The sequence below is a fragment of the Callorhinus ursinus genome, unplaced genomic scaffold (assembly GCF_003265705.2).
Source record: "Callorhinus ursinus isolate GAN/ISIS: 27379988/994484 unplaced genomic scaffold, GSC_fseal_2.0 scaffold3, whole genome shotgun sequence".
Lineage (NCBI taxonomy): Eukaryota > Metazoa > Chordata > Mammalia > Carnivora > Otariidae > Callorhinus > Callorhinus ursinus.
The window spans coordinates 75,985,649-76,003,362 of NW_027397065.1; the positions used below are offsets into that span (position 1 = coordinate 75,985,649).

The 17,714-nt window shown below is 37.1% G+C and overlaps 1 protein-coding gene and 1 long non-coding RNA gene across 4 annotated transcripts in view; one reads left to right on the forward strand and one right to left on the reverse strand.

The window, feature by feature from the left end:
• Positions 1–17,714, forward strand: part of CDH12 (cadherin 12) — a 370,554-nt gene that overhangs the window by 333,768 nt on the left and 19,072 nt on the right. For all 3 annotated transcript variants that reach the window (XM_025866676.2, XM_025866677.2, XM_073891067.1), the window contains one exon: positions 8,335–8,471. In XM_025866676.2, coding sequence (XP_025722461.1) covers positions 8,335–8,471 — 137 coding nt within the window. The remainder of the gene's footprint in view (positions 1–8,334; positions 8,472–17,714) is intronic.
• On the reverse strand, positions 14,185–16,072 carry LOC141372409 (uncharacterized). The gene is made up of 3 exons (XR_012377634.1): positions 15,959–16,072; positions 15,105–15,207; positions 14,185–14,229 (listed from the first exon to the last, which is right to left on the reverse strand). It is a non-coding gene; the product is annotated as an uncharacterized lncRNA (long non-coding RNA).

Here is a 17,714-nt window from a genome sequence, read left to right on the forward strand (position 1 = left end):
GACTTTTTGTTTTTTAAAAGTTTGAAGACCTGGGTGTTTAGGGCTTAATCTCTGCTGTCTTACACAATACATTTAAGGTATACTTTCTTTCTTTCTTTCTTTCTTTCTTTCTTTCTTTCTTTCTTTCTTTCTTTCTTTCTTCCTTCCTTCCTTCCTTCCTTCCTTCCTTCCTTCCTTCCTTCCTTCTTTTCTTTCTTTCTTTCTTTCTTTCTTCCTTCCTTCCTTCCTTCCTTCCTTCCTTCCTTTCTTTTTCTTTCTCTTTCTTTCTTTCTTTCTTTCTTTCTTTCTTTCTTTCTTTCTTTCTTTCTTTCTTTCCTTTCTTTCTTTCTTTCTTTCTTTCTTTCTTTCTTTCTTTCTTTCTTTCTTTCTTTCTTTCTTTCTTTCTTTCTTTCTCTTTCCTTCCTTCCTTCCTTCCCTCCTTCCCTCTTTCCCTCCTTCTTTCCCTTCCTTCCTTCCTTCCTTCCTTGCCTTCCTTCCTTCTTTCTTTTTTTGTAAATGGTTTCTCAGTCCTTAGCTTTTATAAATGGAGTTAGTGGAAGCAAAATATCATAAGTACATTTGCAAGTAGATGTCATACAAAAATCAACTTTGGACAAATAATTCTCTTTAGGGTCCTAAACATATCACAGTAATAAAAAAGTTAAATAGGGCAAACTCCCCAGATATTAATGCATTAAGCTGCTACTGTAGTGTCTAAATTCCACACCTCCTTTTACTTTTACCCTGAGTTTCTTTGAAATATTCCATACTATCAGATTCCATCTGCTTTTTCTTTCCATGTCTACCATTTGTACACAATATCTCTATTTTTTCATTTAACATTTTTTGTGTTGTTCATACTGTTATTTTCCCTGCATCCTTCAAATGATCTAAAAGTTGACAATATATCTTTTAGTGGTGCTTAGTCCTAGCTATTGTTAAATGTCAGTTGTCTCCATTTAGAATTAATGAAGTAATTTGTGAAAGGTAGTTTCTGATAAAGAGACTAACACACTAGTTCTTTTTCTTAAAGTGATTTTTAAAAATGCCTCCTTATGTAGAGTCCAGTTTCTCATTTTGTATAACTCTAATCACTCTTTTGTATTCTAGTTCTTATTATTTAGCAGAGAGCAAACTAATTTTGCATTTATGGCCTGTTTTCTTAGAAAATACTGAATATTCAGATAGCAATTGGGAGAAAACATTTTATCCATAAACCAAAAGGTTATATAAAATATTCATTAAGATAAAACAGTCAGTCCTTTTTGAGCACTGCTTACCTTAAATCTTTCCGTTAGCATTCACAATGTGAATTTTATTATATATATATATATATATATTTGCAAAAAACACATCTGATTAAGGACTTTTCTCCAAAATATACAAGAATTCTTTAAAGTCAATGATGAAGGAGATGAAATAGAGTGTGAGAAACTATTTTAATTTAAGGGAATGGAATTATGTGAACAAAGGTAAAGAGAAAAGTTGAGTTTTGGTGAATTTTACTTTCAGATTTCTATTTTAGGTTGTGTAATTTATCAGTGACTGGATTTGTATGTTTGTAATCTCTCCTTGATCTGCTTGGGTAGCCATTAGCCAGAAACTCAGCAGAAGCTCCCTCCAGTAAGACAGTTGAATATATATTAACTTCAGATATGCTCTTATCCAGTTATTCATCCACCAGAATATCCCATTTACTATTGGATCTATTCTGTAGTTGACAACATTAAAGAAAAGCAACACCTTTATTAGAATTCCCTGCTTATTCTGATTGCACTGGAAATGAAAGAAGCATTCCCTCTAAATTTATACCAATGGAATGATTAAGAATAATTTATTTGAGATGTTGTTTATTGAGAACTTAACTTTCTATGAAGAATGAGAAGATTTTTTGTGAATAAACTCATTGCTTTTTTCCTCAAATGACAGATCCATTGATAATCAGTAAAATAGGAGCTACTGCAAAGAACATGTACCAAAAGGACAAGTTTACTTTTATTTGCTTTGGTGGCAATTAACTATCAACCTATAGTGACATCATTTTTAAAAGATTTTATGATTTATTATTTGAGAGAAAGAGATAGCAAGCGAGAGAGAGAGAGAGAGAGAGTGAGTGCTCAAGCACCAGTGTGAGCAGGGTGTGCAGGAAGGGCAGAGGCAGAGGGAAAAGCAGGCCCCACACCGAGCAGGGAGCCTGATGCAGAGCTTCATCCCAGGACCCTGGGATCATGACCTGAGCCGAAGACAGACATTTAACTGACTGAGCCCCCCAGGTGCCTCAACATACAATGACATCATAATAACTAATTTATTCCTTGCTTTGAGCTGAGCACTTTGGTCAGATTTGTTTAAACATCACAACTGACATTATTCTACAGAAAGAGAAACTGAGGCCCAGGAAGATCGAATTATGTCTTCTGTAAGAATGAGAATAGGATTTAACCATAAGCAGCCAGATTCTAAAAGTCAAACTAATTGCTCCCCTTCTTCAGTGTAATTGAGATACTCACCTAAGTTTTTGAGTTGCTTTTTAATTTTAAGATTGCTGAAAATATAATTAAAATATCATGGTTTTCATTAGCTTATTAAACAAAATTGATAGACATATGTACAAAGTTCTCTGAGCTAATAAAAAATGAATTTTCTAGCCTAAAAAAAATTCATCCATATTATGAGAATCAATGGTTTATCCCTTTTTATTGTTGGACTTCATTGTAGGACTGTACCACAGTTTTTCATACATTCCTAATTGATGGGCATGTGAGATGTTTCCAGTTTGGGCAATTATGAATAGAGCTGCTATAAAATTTCAAAAAAAAAAAAAAAAACAATAAAACCCCCAAATTGATAGAAAGTCAAAACAAGTCGGTAAAAATATACAATATTTAATCCTTAAAATATGATAACTATGGACCATATTATATACTTGGAAGTATTCTAAACATTTTAAAGATGTTTCCCTGATTTAAACCTTACAAGTTTAACTAAATCTGAAAAATGTTTAAATTATTATTTTTTAAAAGATTTTATTTATTTAGTGAGAATGCACACACGAGAGTGAGTGAGAGAGAAAGAGAGAGAGAGCAGAAGCAGGGGCAGAGGGAGAAGCAGACTCCCCACTGAGCAGGGAGCCTGATGCGGGACTCGATCCCAGGACCCCAGGATCATGACCTGAGCTGAAGGCAACAGTTAAGTGACTGAGCCATCCAGGCGCCACCTAAATCTGAAAAATGTTTATTGAACTATGACAATATTGACATTTGTTAGGATGGAAAAGCAAATACCAAATTATACAGTTGTTTTATTAACATTTTGGGGGGTATGTATTGAAATAAAATCTTATTATTTGAGATTCAGTACCTTTTATTTTTCTTAACCATGAAGTTCTTGTAAGATTTAGACATAACTGAGGAATTACTGACAAAATTCAATGGATCTGTAATACAGACTTACAGGTCTAATTTTTATGTGGATTGGATCTTGACAGTCAATGATGAGTTTGCTTTTATTTTTAAACAAATTTTATATTAGTGATTCTAGTGATACACTCAAGGAAATCTCAATAGCTAAGTGTCCAGATATTAGTTAGGGTGATAAATTATTTTGAAAGCTATCTTACTATGTTTCATGTTAACTCCTCAAAATGACAAAACATCCAAGTTGCTTATATATACTTTTTCACTGACTTTTTGAGTTTACCTTTTGCTGGTTCCAATTCTTTGCTTTATCTTGAAATGCTGAGGAGTACCCCATATCAGTTACACACATTTTATAACTCATTCCTTTCTGTGATTTCTTTAGTTGCTGTTAGAAAATAGCCTTTTCTCACATTTATTTGAAATTTTTGCTGGTTCCAGTTCTTTGCTTTATCTTGAAATGCTGAAGAGTAGCCTATATAAGTTACACACATTTTATAGCTCATTCTTTTCTATGATTTTTTTAATTGCTTTTAGAAAATAGCCTTTTCGCACATTTATTTGAAATTTCATATTATTTTGATTTTTTTTAATGATCAGTTACTTCAAATATTGCAGAGGTATGAAACACTCTCCTTAGAAAATATTATAAGACTATTTGATGAATTGGGGCATCTGGGTTGCACAGCCAGCTAAGTGCCCAACTCTTGGTTTTGGGTCAGGTCATGATCTCAGGGTGGTGAGGTCAAGGCCCGCGTTGGACTCCACATTCAGCATGGAGTCTCTTTCACTCCGTCTACCCCTCCCCCTGCCCTCTCTCTCTCAAATAAATAAATAAATCTTAAAAAAAAGGAAGAGTATTTGACAAATTAGGAGAACGTGAATAATTTTCAGAGTGTAAATGAGCTAAAGAATAAACAAATTGCAAGGAGGAGATAAAACTCAGTTATTAGAAAAAAATGGGAAATAAAAGTTGTCTTTCAAATATGATGTCTATCTTCGAGTCTTAAATGGTAAATGACAAGTTAAAATGGTACCTTTCTTCAGAGACATTTGGCCACAGCTACTAGAGAGAGTAAATAAATCTGACTGTGACTTGGAACAACAGGCAATTGATTCAGTTCAAAGAAATAGTTTTGTTGAAGACACCTGAAAAAGACTTCAGAATTCATTTGTTTGCATATTCAAAGATACAAAATAAATAACTCTGTGCTTGAAATATGATCAGGCTATTATTAACAACAGCCAGATGTTCTTATAAAATGATACAATTCATACATAAAGTACAAGATGCTAAGGATAGAACAATAAACCCGGTGATGAATCCTTCCTACTCTCTAGAAACTTTCTGTGTCATCCACAAAACAAGCTACAATTAGTTTGAGAGAGACTGTAATGCCAATTAAAATTGATAAATTAGATAAAAGAAGTATGAAGATAAAATTTTGTAATAAGGAAGCAATAAAGCTGCCTGGAGCGATTTGGTAAGGCTTCAGGGGAAGAAACATGAGTGAAGGGACAATCACATTATTCACTTATTGAGTCATGTAGTTCTGTCCATATGTTTTAATACATGAGAAAACGGAGACTACCTGTTTAATATTGAAGCTCTTAGCTGCAGACCCAAATTTGTATCAATATTTGCCTAAACTTTACTTTCTTCCCATTAGAGCAAGCTGCTTCAGAGTTTCTGAAGCATAAACCCAAATCCGGGTATAAAACTTTGGCAGAAGGTAAAGTTGGCATCCAGATACATAAATGGATACAAGTCAGAAGATCATATGGGACTATTTAGAAAGGACTTAAAAAATGAGAAAATCATGGGGTGTCTGGGTGGCCTCAGTCCACTGAGCATCTGACTTTGGCTCAGGTCACGATCTCAGGGTCCTGGGATTGAGTACCACATTGGGCTCCCTGCACAGCGGGGAGTCTGCTTCTCCCTCTCTCTCTGCCCCTCCCCCTGCTCATGCTCTCTTTGTCTCTCTTTCTCAAATAAATAAATAAAATCTTAAAAAAAAAGACAAGAAAATCTTAAGTAACCTGGAAGGAAAAAATATAACAACTATAATTTTAATAAACTGTAGATTATGATGCATTTATCTTTCTTTAAAGATGTGTTTTAATGATATTGTGTGCTTCCAAAAGGAAAATTTGAAGACAGAAGGGTTATGCCTTTATTAAATCATTATAATTTATAAAATGTTTAGTTTAACATCAAAGAAGCAAAAGAAGCTCTCTAAACTATCTATGCTATAACTAATTTTACTAAGAGGAAAGTTAGAATGAAGAGGAGGATTAGGAAAAAAAACAAACAAGAGGAACTAATAGGAAACTTAGCAACTACTATTTAAAAAGTTCTAGAGAAATGTTAGGATTTCTAAGAAAAAAATGTAATTGTGATTCTTGATGAAGGAATTATAATCTTAAGTGTTGCTGTATGTGGCATAGGTGCTCAATAAAATGTGGAAATAAATTTAACTGAATTTACTTTCATTTAATTATCTTCCCCAAGACAAAAATTAAAAAAAAAAAAAGGAACAATCCGTGACTAAAAGAAGACAGGGGAAGAGATTTTGATTATTATCACATTAACAAGAGAAAATTTCCTACCTTGACCTGAATCATTACTCCTAATCTTTATTGCTTAAGGAATGAGATGTAATACTTTTAGAGTAACTCGCTACCATCAAGTACTTTTTACAAAATGTGTTTGAGAATTTAGTTTTTCCATTAACTGTGAGAAAGTTATTAGGCAAATTAAGACACAATTTTAAGGAGAATGCTTACCTAATGAAGAGAAGAAAACTTTTTAAGGCATTTCTGAAAACTCATTTACAGAAAAGTAATAAAATTGTACTCTGTCAAGTGGTCCGCACAGATTAAGTTAATGCTTTAATTTTTGATTTCTATTCAATTGTTAAAAGAGTTTTCTTAGCAACACTGGCTGCATACTTATATGAACTATACATTTGTTTCATCATATATAGATCATAAACACATTTTTAAAAAATTTAAATCTCATCTACTTACCAGATAAGCATAAGGTGATTCAAATTCTACATTTCAGGGTCTTGCTCATTTACACTGGTGAGTGAGGCCAAATTAGACAGTCCATTGTTATATAGCGGCAATTAATTGCAGTTAAAATATCACTGTAGCCGTAGATTGGCTGTGGACTATGGCAAACCTAAAGTTAAGGTGGGATCTACGCTTTAGGAGGGCGTATCTCCTGAAAATGATCTAGACATTTTAGGACAGGGTCATGTCTTCTCTGAAAATGTCTAGGAAATGTAGGAGTTCCATTTTCAGTTTCGTTGATGGTCATTGCTTTAATTGCTATCTTGCGCAGAACATCACAATTTAGAGTGGCAGTTGTTGCCTCATTGTTACGGTTCAGTCAGGCACAGGGGTGGGTCAGTCACACAAAGACAGGACATCAGGAAAATGCCAGGACCTCGTACTAGAGCCACAGTCCTGCAGTCTGATCGGCTGTGGGAAGATGCTGAAGATGTTTAGCTGAGTAGAAAATGTTCAGATAAGTTTCAGTAGTACTCCAGAAGAAGGCAGGAAGCTTTTTGAGAGGATCACATCCAGAGAAGGGACATACCAAAACTTACGAGGTGATGGAGCTAAAGATTAGATACCAGAAAATAGTGAATAAGAGACAAACAAAAACATCGTTGGGTGAAATAGGGCCTGGCTGTTTGTGCCCGTGGACTGTGTTTTAGGGGTTTGTGTGGGAGCGTTGTAGTTTAGGTATTTTAACGTTGCTGTTTGGAAGTACATGACTTTGACTAACTTTGGCCTTGTGTTGACCTCGCTGTGATTCCCAGGCTAGAGTAATGGTGATAAATATATTGCTCATTGAGCCTTTTGATGAGCAGAGCCCTTTCACATATAATGTTCTATTTAAAATTGCTAAGACTACATGTTGATAATCATAGAGAAAACATTGATGACCTGGTTCAAAAAAATCAGCTCTAAAACTTTCTATGTGAACTGGGGCAGATTCCTTAGTGTCTCTATGCTTCAGTTTTTTCATCGGTAACATAGGAAGATGAATAATACTTATTTTTAGGGCTTTTGTGGGTCTTTGATAAGGTAACACATGTAAGCATTTAGAACAGTATCTGGTACATGCTAAGATTTCAAAATATTTATTACTATGATCGAAAATATGTGTTAGAAAAAGATTTTTTCACTCTATGTATCTGCTACATAAAGATTTATATAAATTCAGTTTTTTAAATTAATTTTCTTGAATTGTTTTAGTCCACATAAAGAAGGTAACATCTGTTATTAGCAAATAGGTTAACGAATAAAGAAGATAAAGAGACATTATTAGCTAAGTTCACTGTTTTGTTTTATTTTTTTAGAAAGTTGTCTTGATATATAGAGTAATTATACAACAGTGGCTCTTTTATATGTGTTTGAGGAAAATACTTCTGTACAATTGCCCCATTGCCAATTACAAAATTGCCCCTTAGTTTCTGTAATATGATTTTTTCCTATCTGCGGAAATAAAGATTCTACCTCTGTTCTGGCCTAAGTTCTTTGTAGCTCTAGCCAGAAGCCTCCCCCACCCCCAGCTCTTCCCACAGCCACCATGAAGGAATCTTCTACTGCTTGTAAAGGTTTTAATATTCAGCAGGTTAAGGAAACTCATGGTCAGCTTTAGAATGTTAGTCTCTGCTGAGCTTTCAAGTTGTCAAGACCCTAAAATAATATGAACAGCAGGAGTACTAAATCTTTCATTAGTTCCAGTTTCCCCTTGAGCATACTGACTTTGCAATAAAGAAGCTGTCATTGAAACTCTTCTTTTTTGCAAGGTGGGTAATAGCTACAGGGAGAAAAATAAGGAACTGTGTCAAGTTAGCCCGACTGCCATTATGATTCCTGTGTAATCACGGCATATTTGCTTCTACTCTTTTATATGCAGGTACTTCATAGACTGGAAGAGTGATGGGGACAGCTACTTTACAATAGATGGAACCGAAGGAACCATTGCCACTAATGAACTACTAGACAGAGAAAGCACCGCGCAGTATAATTTCTCCGTAATTGCGAGTAAAGTTAGTAAGTATGGCATGGACAGAATCAATGTTACACTGCAGTTCTTCGGATTGAACACGCTCAAATGAGTCCCTGCTGAGGTCTTTTTTCATTTTTGGACTGACAGCTGAGTGGTCTCCTGGGGAAACTCAGAAACCTGTTCCTTTACCTCATAGCATAAGTCCAGAGAAATTTTGACAGTTGCCAGTGAGCCCTGTTTGCAGGCTTGCACGAATATCCAGCAGTGCATTTCTTGTGTGACCTCATCCCTTTTCCACGCTCTACCCTCAACCATCCTCCAGCTTCCAACTTCTCTTCCACACCCGACCTCCGTATAGAATCTTATTGGCAGCTTCAGAGGCCGGGCAGGAGGAATTAATTCTCACACAAAATCGCCCATTCTGAAATCTCTTCTGAAACTGCAGAGAATATTTTTAAAGTCACCGCTCTTCCGTCTCTCTCCTTTTCTTAGAATGTAATTGTAATGTTTTGTGGGTTTTTTTGTTTTGTTTTGTTTTGTTTTGTGTTTCAATGAACGTCACTGTGGAATATACAGGAGCTCTAAGTGCTTTTCTTTAAGGAGTCACTCAGAATCGATAGGATTGTTAGGACCGATCCCTGGTGTTGATTTCTGGTTGGTCCGGAGGAGAATCCTCTAGACTGAGAGTGACAAAGCTCTCAATATGTTAGACCGGACAACCTAGGATACTGTTACAACTTCCTAAGGTAACAGATTAGTGGGGGGGAATGGTGACATTTGGTTATCAATATGATTGCACAAGAAAGTGCATCTTCCCATCCACCTGCTTATGGTCTCTTGAAAGATTTGGGGAAATCCCTTCTGAGCATCTTTCATTTTGTTTCTTTCTCATTTTATTTTGTTCATCTGGTACACATACTTCTGCAGCTAATTTCATTTTTCTATGCAGGGAAGAGCTAACTGTGAATATTTCTGTTGAGGGGTTTTTGTTCAGTCTCAATTCAGTGGGGTGTAAATATTAAATGGTTTTGTTTATCCTCAACAATTTCTTCGAAACATGAACAGTCAGACACTTATTCCCAGGCCTTAATGATATCTTTAGCTATTTCATTATGTTGTGGTTATTCTGATTACTAAGGGTAAGACTAACATAAAAGAACATGCGGCTTTCACCTTGTTTATTGTACCACTGACCTGTCATGTGAGTAAACTGACTACCCTGAGGCTGCCATACTAGAGAGGTCACACATTGGTGGTCAGGTTGACCAGCCCAATTCAGCTCAGCCTTCCAATCATACCTGCCAGTGTGCTGCATATGTGCATGAAACCATCTTGGAACCTCTAGCCCAGGCCATCTGCTAGAGTAATACCACAATGCAACCTCCATCAATGCCACGTGAAATGAAACATATACTTGGACCAACCCTGCCCACATGCTTAACTCACAACATTGGGAGAAGGACTAAAATAGTAATTAGTTCAAGCAACTACATTTTAAGGTCACTTGTTGTTAAGCAGCAATAGATGACTGCAGAACTCAAAGCCACCGCAAGTTGGAACTGTGACTCCTCGCTGATGGAGATACAAGTTCTCCAGCCTGTTAGAGTGGAAAAGACAGAGGGAAGTACAGATACATAGGTCTCTCTTATCTGCCCCCATATAATACTCCGTTGCTTGCCACTGCTTCTAGGGCTAAAATGGACTGGCAGTAAAGGCAGTTGCCCAAACACTGTCTTCTTAAGTAATCTTTGAGTTATTTGATGTGGGGGGCTCTGGACATCCCATCTACATGGGAACTTGATATGGGAACCCATGTGGTAGACCTTCCAACTTCTTAATTCCAGGGTCCCCTTACATAGAGGACAGTCTTCTTAGGTGAGTTTATAACATGATTTTTCAATTTTAGCATTCTGTTGTGCCCACTGGACCCTGAGGACACTCACACATCCTTGTCACACAGAACAGGGACTTCCCAGGCTGTTCTACTGAATGGTTTCTCTGTCCGGCCACCTCCTTTCAAATCTGCCCTTCTTGCTCAGTTAGGTTCTGAGAGCAGATCATGCAGTCAGCTGCCTGAGCAAACATATCATCAGGAGAACAGAATGCCACTCTCCCCTTTGCGGAGGACACCCGTTTTCTTTATGGTGTTTTCCTGGTCTCCTTTCACACCTGGCATCTTTTCTCCCCACCTATTCTGCATCCTATTGCAATTATGTTTGTTACTCATCATTCCTTTCATGTTGACTTTCAATTATTTCACTCAACCACAATGTTGGGGGATAGCTTACCCATATTGTAGATAGAAAATAAACTTTGGTTTTCTAAGATCTTTGGCAAATGTGGTGAAAATGAATTAAGCTATGGAGTGTAAGACTTTCCTGAACCATTCACTTTAATTGCTTGTACATTCTAAGTGACAATTAAGCAGAGGTAGTCTCTTCAAATAACTTTTGTTTGTCAAAGACATATCGATCATAACAAAAGATTATTTTTTAGAAAACTATCTAATCTGGGGCACCTGGTGGCTCAGTCAGTTGGGTGTCTGCCTTTGGCTTGGGTCGTGATCCCAGAGTCCTGGGATCAAGCCCCATATCGGGCTCCATGCTCGGCGGGAAGCCTGCTTCTCCCTCTCCCTCTGCTTGCCTGCCTGCCTACTTGTGATCTCTCTCTCTCTCTCTTTCTCTGTGTCAAATAAATAAATAAATAAAAACTTGAAAAAAAAAAGAAAACTATCTAACCTTACCTAAACCTTCCTATTAATACACACATACACAAAACATGCATATTTTTTGAATTGGGAATAGTAGGTTTCCGTACCTTAACTCAGGATGAAAGTGTGCAGATAGTTTATTAATCACTTGTAGCTCAGGAAGGTGTCTTTCTCCCCCCGCAGCTCTGTAGACTACCCAAACCATCACAGTGTTGTGACGGCACTGAAAGTAGCAGGTCTGATACCTCTAGTCAGATACTTGCATTTCACCCACTTAGACAATGAAAGGAGGGTATGCACTTTTGCTGTGGAAGCAAGTGTCACTGATCCTCCATTTTAGATTTTTCAGGTTTAAAGAAATCTATTTTTTTAGCTATCAATATGATTAGCCAGCACATGCTGGCTCTAGTTTTTACCTAAATGCAAATTAGGAAACCCTAGTGTGTAGATTCTCATTAGTTAGGTTGGCCCTTACTGGGAAATATGCAGAACTGGGACTTAGACACATAATGGAGATATATACATATATATCTCTCTCCACGTATATAAGCTTATCCATATATCCATATATATGTACATATATATATAAAATCTTATACAATATAAGAGTGATATCAAATTAACATTTCTAAAATAGGTACCTCTGTTCTGTTCCAGTACCTATTCAAAGACCATTGTGTAGATTTTAGGACCCCAGGGAAATCTGCTGGGGTAAATGCTATGTATCCATGTGAAAAATAAAGAGGCTAAACACATACCACATGATAATTAAAGATTTACAATAAGAATAGCTTATTATGGGCTTTATTTGGCTTGAATTCACCGAGTTTAAAAGTAAAATTTATTCATGTTCTAATGCATAAGGCTGTTTTCATTGATCAAACTAGCCAGCTGGGCAGGAAACACTATCTTCATGGTGAATGACTGAGAAATAAGTAGTTTACACTTGTACTGCCAAGAAGAAACAATTACGTAAGTATACCTTACTGCAGATTGAACTAGCATGTGTTTTGGCCTGACCCTTACATAAAAATTCTCAGGCAAATGAAATGTTACAATGATTGAACAACTTCCAATTAATTAAAAAGCAGTCATTAATCAGTGTTGCTATAGTTGGAGATGCAAATAATTTTATTAGACTCCTAATAATTCTTTTATGCATTACTGCTTTCCTGTTTTTATGATACTAAACTTGAGAATTTTAAAAAAGATGGAAACTCCAAAAATTCACTTCATTCAAATTATCAGAAACTTTCAATACATAAATGTTTCCAATTTCTTTTTGGCATTACTGTAACAAATATCATTAGGCAAAGATAATTAAAAATATCTACACTACAGCCTTAGAACATATTTTATATAATTATGAAATAAACAAATGATGCCAGAGACAATTCTTTTCTTGGTCAATAGTTATCCAGATGACAATGGATTGTTTGCATTTATTATGAAACAGGTCAAAAATCACTAAATTGATTCACTAACTGCTGTATTTGGGGAAAATACTTTATGTAAATATATCATTATAAGTTGGGATTAAATTGTTGGGTAATTATTTTTTGAGGTTATTTGGTATATAGAGCTATTTTGTTAGGACTTCTTTTTACTTCAACATAATGCAGATGATATCATCTTCATATGTACAGAAAAATTAAACTTTGGCATTACTATCCATAATTCAGGCTAAACATAAATTCATACACTTCTTTTCTTAACTTTGTATAGAATATCATTTATGTGCAAAACACAATTTGTTGTGAGTTATGAGAAAAACGAGACCAAAGTCTATGCTTAAGGATATTAAAGTTTAGGAACAGTTAGAAATTGACCAAAATAGAGAATTTTAGTAAGTTATAACCATGTGAATTATGCTGAATTCCAGGGACTTTGGATTTAAGGGTGTTCTTATACAACCTCCAGGGGGAAGCTGCAGAAGATTATAAAGGACCAGAGTTTGGCCATTAAATGATAAAGGGTTTAAACACAAAGAATTAGATTTTGTGATAGAATTTTCCAAAGAATTTCATCTGCCTGCATACCACATAGCCATGAAATGATGTTCTTAGATCAAATGAGAAGAAAGTATCTAATTTTTCTGAAACAATAGTAAGTAGTAATAATAATAATAATAATATAAACTAATGGACTAAACAATTCTATTCGCTTCATATATATTCAATCAAGATGAGTAGTATGGTCCACACTGCAAGCGTGCGGAAATAGAAGCTCAGAGGTATTTCGTTTGTAGCTCCATGTCACACCGGGAGTGGTGACCAAATGAGGATGGAAGTCCTGGGCTCTCTCAATCCAAAACAGAATTTCCCAGGGATAAGTAATCACTTGCCTAAGCTTATTAGATATATTTTAAATAAGTTATTAGTTGAACTAGTCAAGGTGATTTTCATATGCACAGAGTACAAAATAGTAAAAAATTATACATTTGTAAGGTACATAAAATTAAATTGAAATTTTGTTAGTCTTGACATCTATCTATCATCTATCTATCATCTATTATCTATCTATCTAGGCTTGTTAGACTGCTTATCTATCACAATTCTGTCGTGAATTTGCATGTTTCAGAAATTTGTATACCGACTGACATCTATTAACTACTCATACAAAATCACCTTTTTTAAAAAATTTTTAAAAGATTTTATTTATTTATTTGAGAGAGAGAGAGAGCAGAAGAGGGGGGAAGGTCAGAGGGAGAAGCAGACTCCTCGCGGAGCAGGGAGCCCGAAGTGGGACTCGATCCCGGGACTCCAGGATCATGACCTGAGCCGTAGGCAGTCACTCAAACCACTGAGCCACCCAGGCGCCCCACAAATTCACCTTTTTTAAAATCAAATCAATAACAGGTTTTATTTGCTTTCCAAATACAAATTTAATTTGTGGTTAAAGAAAGTCACTTGAGAAGGATTTTTAAAATCATCGAGAGTTTAACATAAAGTGAAATGTCACCTACAGTCTTGTTGACCATGGGTGAAGAATTCAAGGAAAATATGCCGACTATCGTAATGCCAGTAGGTCATGATCCACAGAGGTTTCTGGTTTTATCAGCTGTGTTGAACCCACTTTCTTCTCAGTTTAGTCTGTTTTTGAAAGAATATTTGTTCATAGATATGTTCACTTTGCTAGAATGCACTAGGCTCTGTGTTAAATCCTGGAGATTTTAAGATGAATATGAAGTAGTTCTTGCTCTAAAGGAAATCAGAATATCTAAGGCTTTATGTTATTGCAAATATTTAAAATTAATGATAGTTTCCTCTCGTGTTTTCATTGGGAAAAAAATTGGCGATATTTTTAAAGGTTCCTTTTTCTTTAGAGATCAGTTTTTGTCACCAACAGCATAGAAAGTAATATTTGACTTTAGCATAGATATATATGAATAATTTAAATCCTCTTTATGGATTGCTCAGTCTGGATACAGATCATACTACTGTAATTGAACAAAACTATTATTAGATATAGTTTATCTTAACTTGTAATTTGAAAATGAACTGATTTAAAGAAAAAAGAAAAAGAAAGCTTGTGTTACTTTTTTGTTGTATCTTGCTCAGTTTGCACTATAATTCGGCTTTTTGTCATAAAGAGCTAAGATTTCATTCTTGAAGTTATTGTAGTTGCAATTTAGTACATGGTCACAAAATTGAATTTTTAACACTGATAGTTATTCAGAAGCAGATGTCATCTTTAAATAAGGAAGCCCAACAGCTCCGGCATATTTTAACACACTAGGAGCCCTGTGTTTGTCAATGCTTTAATGTTTTCAAAACATTTTCAACTACATTTCTCATTGGTGCTTGGAAATATTCTATTATTTGGCCAGTATTTATTGAATATTTAATACGTAACTTAAGTAACCCCACCCCTTTAACCCTTGAATGTAAACTGGGCTTTCTCATGGCATGGTGGTCTCGATAGCAGCGTGGGTATTACTCTTTGGAAGTAAGTGATTATCACGTACCTGGGTAGATCTCAGAAGGTGTGCCTTCTTCTTCTCTGAGTTAGTTGGTATATATCATGGTGCAGTGACAAGTATAGTAAGAAGATTTGGATTCCAGTCGGGTCTGGCAAAAAAAAATTTAGGGCAAGTTTATACCAAAGTTTTCTCATCTCTAAGTGGGCAAATAGAGATCTGTAATTTTCAGACTTGTAGACCATCAGGATACTTTGTCAAATGAAATCTTAGGTGGAATCTCAATGTGTACTACATTGAAGAGAACTGTGGATAAAGCCAATGATTTTTCTTTGCCCCTATAAACTCCTTAGCCCTGAGGAGAATGGCATGAAGGATGTAAGTTCATATTAATTCTAATTTCCTATTTAAATTTAAAACTTAGTTTCCCATCTGTGAGCATGAAATGTTTTCTGTTTCTTTGTGTCATCTTCAATTTCTTTCATTGGTGTTTTATAGTCTTCAGAGTACAAGTCTTTTACCTCTTTGGTTAGGTTTTAATATTGCACTCTATGTTAACTAACTAGAACTTGAAAAAAAACTTTTAGAAAATAAATAAGGGGCGCCTGAGTGGCTCAGCTGGTTAAGCGTCTGCCTTCGGCTCAGGTCATGACCCCAAGGTCCTGGGATTGAGCCCCACATCAAGCCCCTGCTCCGCGGGAAGCCTGCTTCTCCCTCTCCCACTCCCCCTGCTTGTGTTCCCTCTCTCGCTGTGTCTCTCTCTGTCAAATAAATAAGTAAAAAAATCTTAAAAAATAAATAAAATTTAGTTTTCCTAGGATTTATTAAAGGTTACAATGCTAGTTACTAGTGAACCATTTCTAAAAGAGGTTTCTGATGACAGGTTCCAAAAATGGGCATACCTTTGTGTCTCTCCCTTCCCATATGTTCTTCTGACAGTGAGGCTGACATTCCTTCCATCAGGAAGTGGGTTGGATCTTCCCCTTGAATTTCGAAGTGGACTGGTGACAGCCTTGACTAACGCAGAGGAGATGCATTTCTATGTCACTGTGTTAGGTCATAAAGGCAAGGATTTCTGTCCAGATTTCTCTCACTTTTGAAATACTTGCCCTTGAACTTTAGCCACCATGCTGCGAAGAAACCCAGTCTCCATAAAGAGACCATGAATGAGTATTCTCGTCTCTACCTCCAGTGAGACGTCTTAGCAGACCACCAGCATCAAGTATGCGCCATGTGAATAAATGAAACTTTAGATGAGAAAAGCACCAGTTCAGGAAGAAATGCCAGTCTTCTTTTCTTTTTCCCTCCCTCCCTTCCTTCCTTCCTTCCTTCCTTCCTTCCTTCCTTCCTACTTTCCTTCCTTCCTTCCTTCCTTCCTTCCTTCCTTTCTTTCCTCCATGGTTTAGGTGCATTTTATTTGTTTTCTTCCAAGATCATCCTACAAAAGAACTAATGTAAAAACCAAAGCCCTGGCAAGTGGGTGAGAACAACCTCCTCTTTCCCAGAGCCCTCTGCCTGTCCCTGTGTTCCTCAGTTGTGTCACTGCTCCCGTGCATGTGGGTAGAGAGCTTACTACTTCATCTCCCACCTAGCCCAGAGCGGGACCTACCACCTAGCACCCCCTGCCCTCAGTCCCCTTTCACACATGTTGGTCCTGGTTACAGGCAGCCATGGTAAGAACTATCAGGATCGAGTAGGAGTTCTGAATCCCAGAAGGCCATAACCAGGGCTCAGCCCGTGATATTTCTTCCTCTAATTCAGTGCCCTAGGAATGCTGTTGGGCCCAGCACCTCCATCACAGAAGCCAGCTGCACATTCTCTGGCCAAAGAGAACTAGAGCTTCAGGCCTTAGCCAGAAGCTGGTACAGGTAAATACAGTCAGACTTGAAGGGGAAGTGACCATCCTCCCACATGAAGAACTGCCATTGGATCTGGCTGGTCCAAGCCTTGAAGTTCCTGATGATTTGCTTCTTCTCAGCCTCCTTGCCCACCCAGAGTTTGTTGGGGGTGATGTAGCTAGAATGGACATGGTACTGGGGACAAGCCTTCATGATGTCTTCTGGGAAGTCCTGTCTCCTCTTTTACCAGGGTGCAAAGTCACCTCAACAGTGGGTATGCGTGCAGTTGGGCAGGATGCCTCTGACTCGTCCCACACCTTGTCCATGCAGATGCCACATATGAAGCCCTGACTGTCCTGCTCCCTCTCAAGGTCCAGGCCCTGAAATGGGACCATGAGCCCCCAGGTAGCATCTGCCTTGGGCTGAGAGTCCTGGGAGTAGCTATGATTCCTCTCAGCAGATAATGGAGACAGAGAATTCCAGAAACTGTCACCAACCTCCTTGTCTTGCTAGCCAACCCCTCCAGACCAGCTTCTGTGCCCCAGCAGGCCCCTGCTCAGCCCCAATCCATAGGTATAGAAGGCAGGTAAATGGGCTCGGACTTGTACTCCAGGTTGTGTGGAGCTATGGATGCAGATAGCTGTATCTATCTCCATAGAAACAGAAACCTCCCTGGAAAGGCTTGGATAGTAGTAGTGAGCAAAGCACTACAAAGTGCAGCTGGACCCCTAGTGACAGGCCCCTTGGGCAAGATTTCTGCATGGTGGTTGGGAGCAGGGGCTGCTCCCAACCACCATGGGCATTGCCATGAGGACCTGCT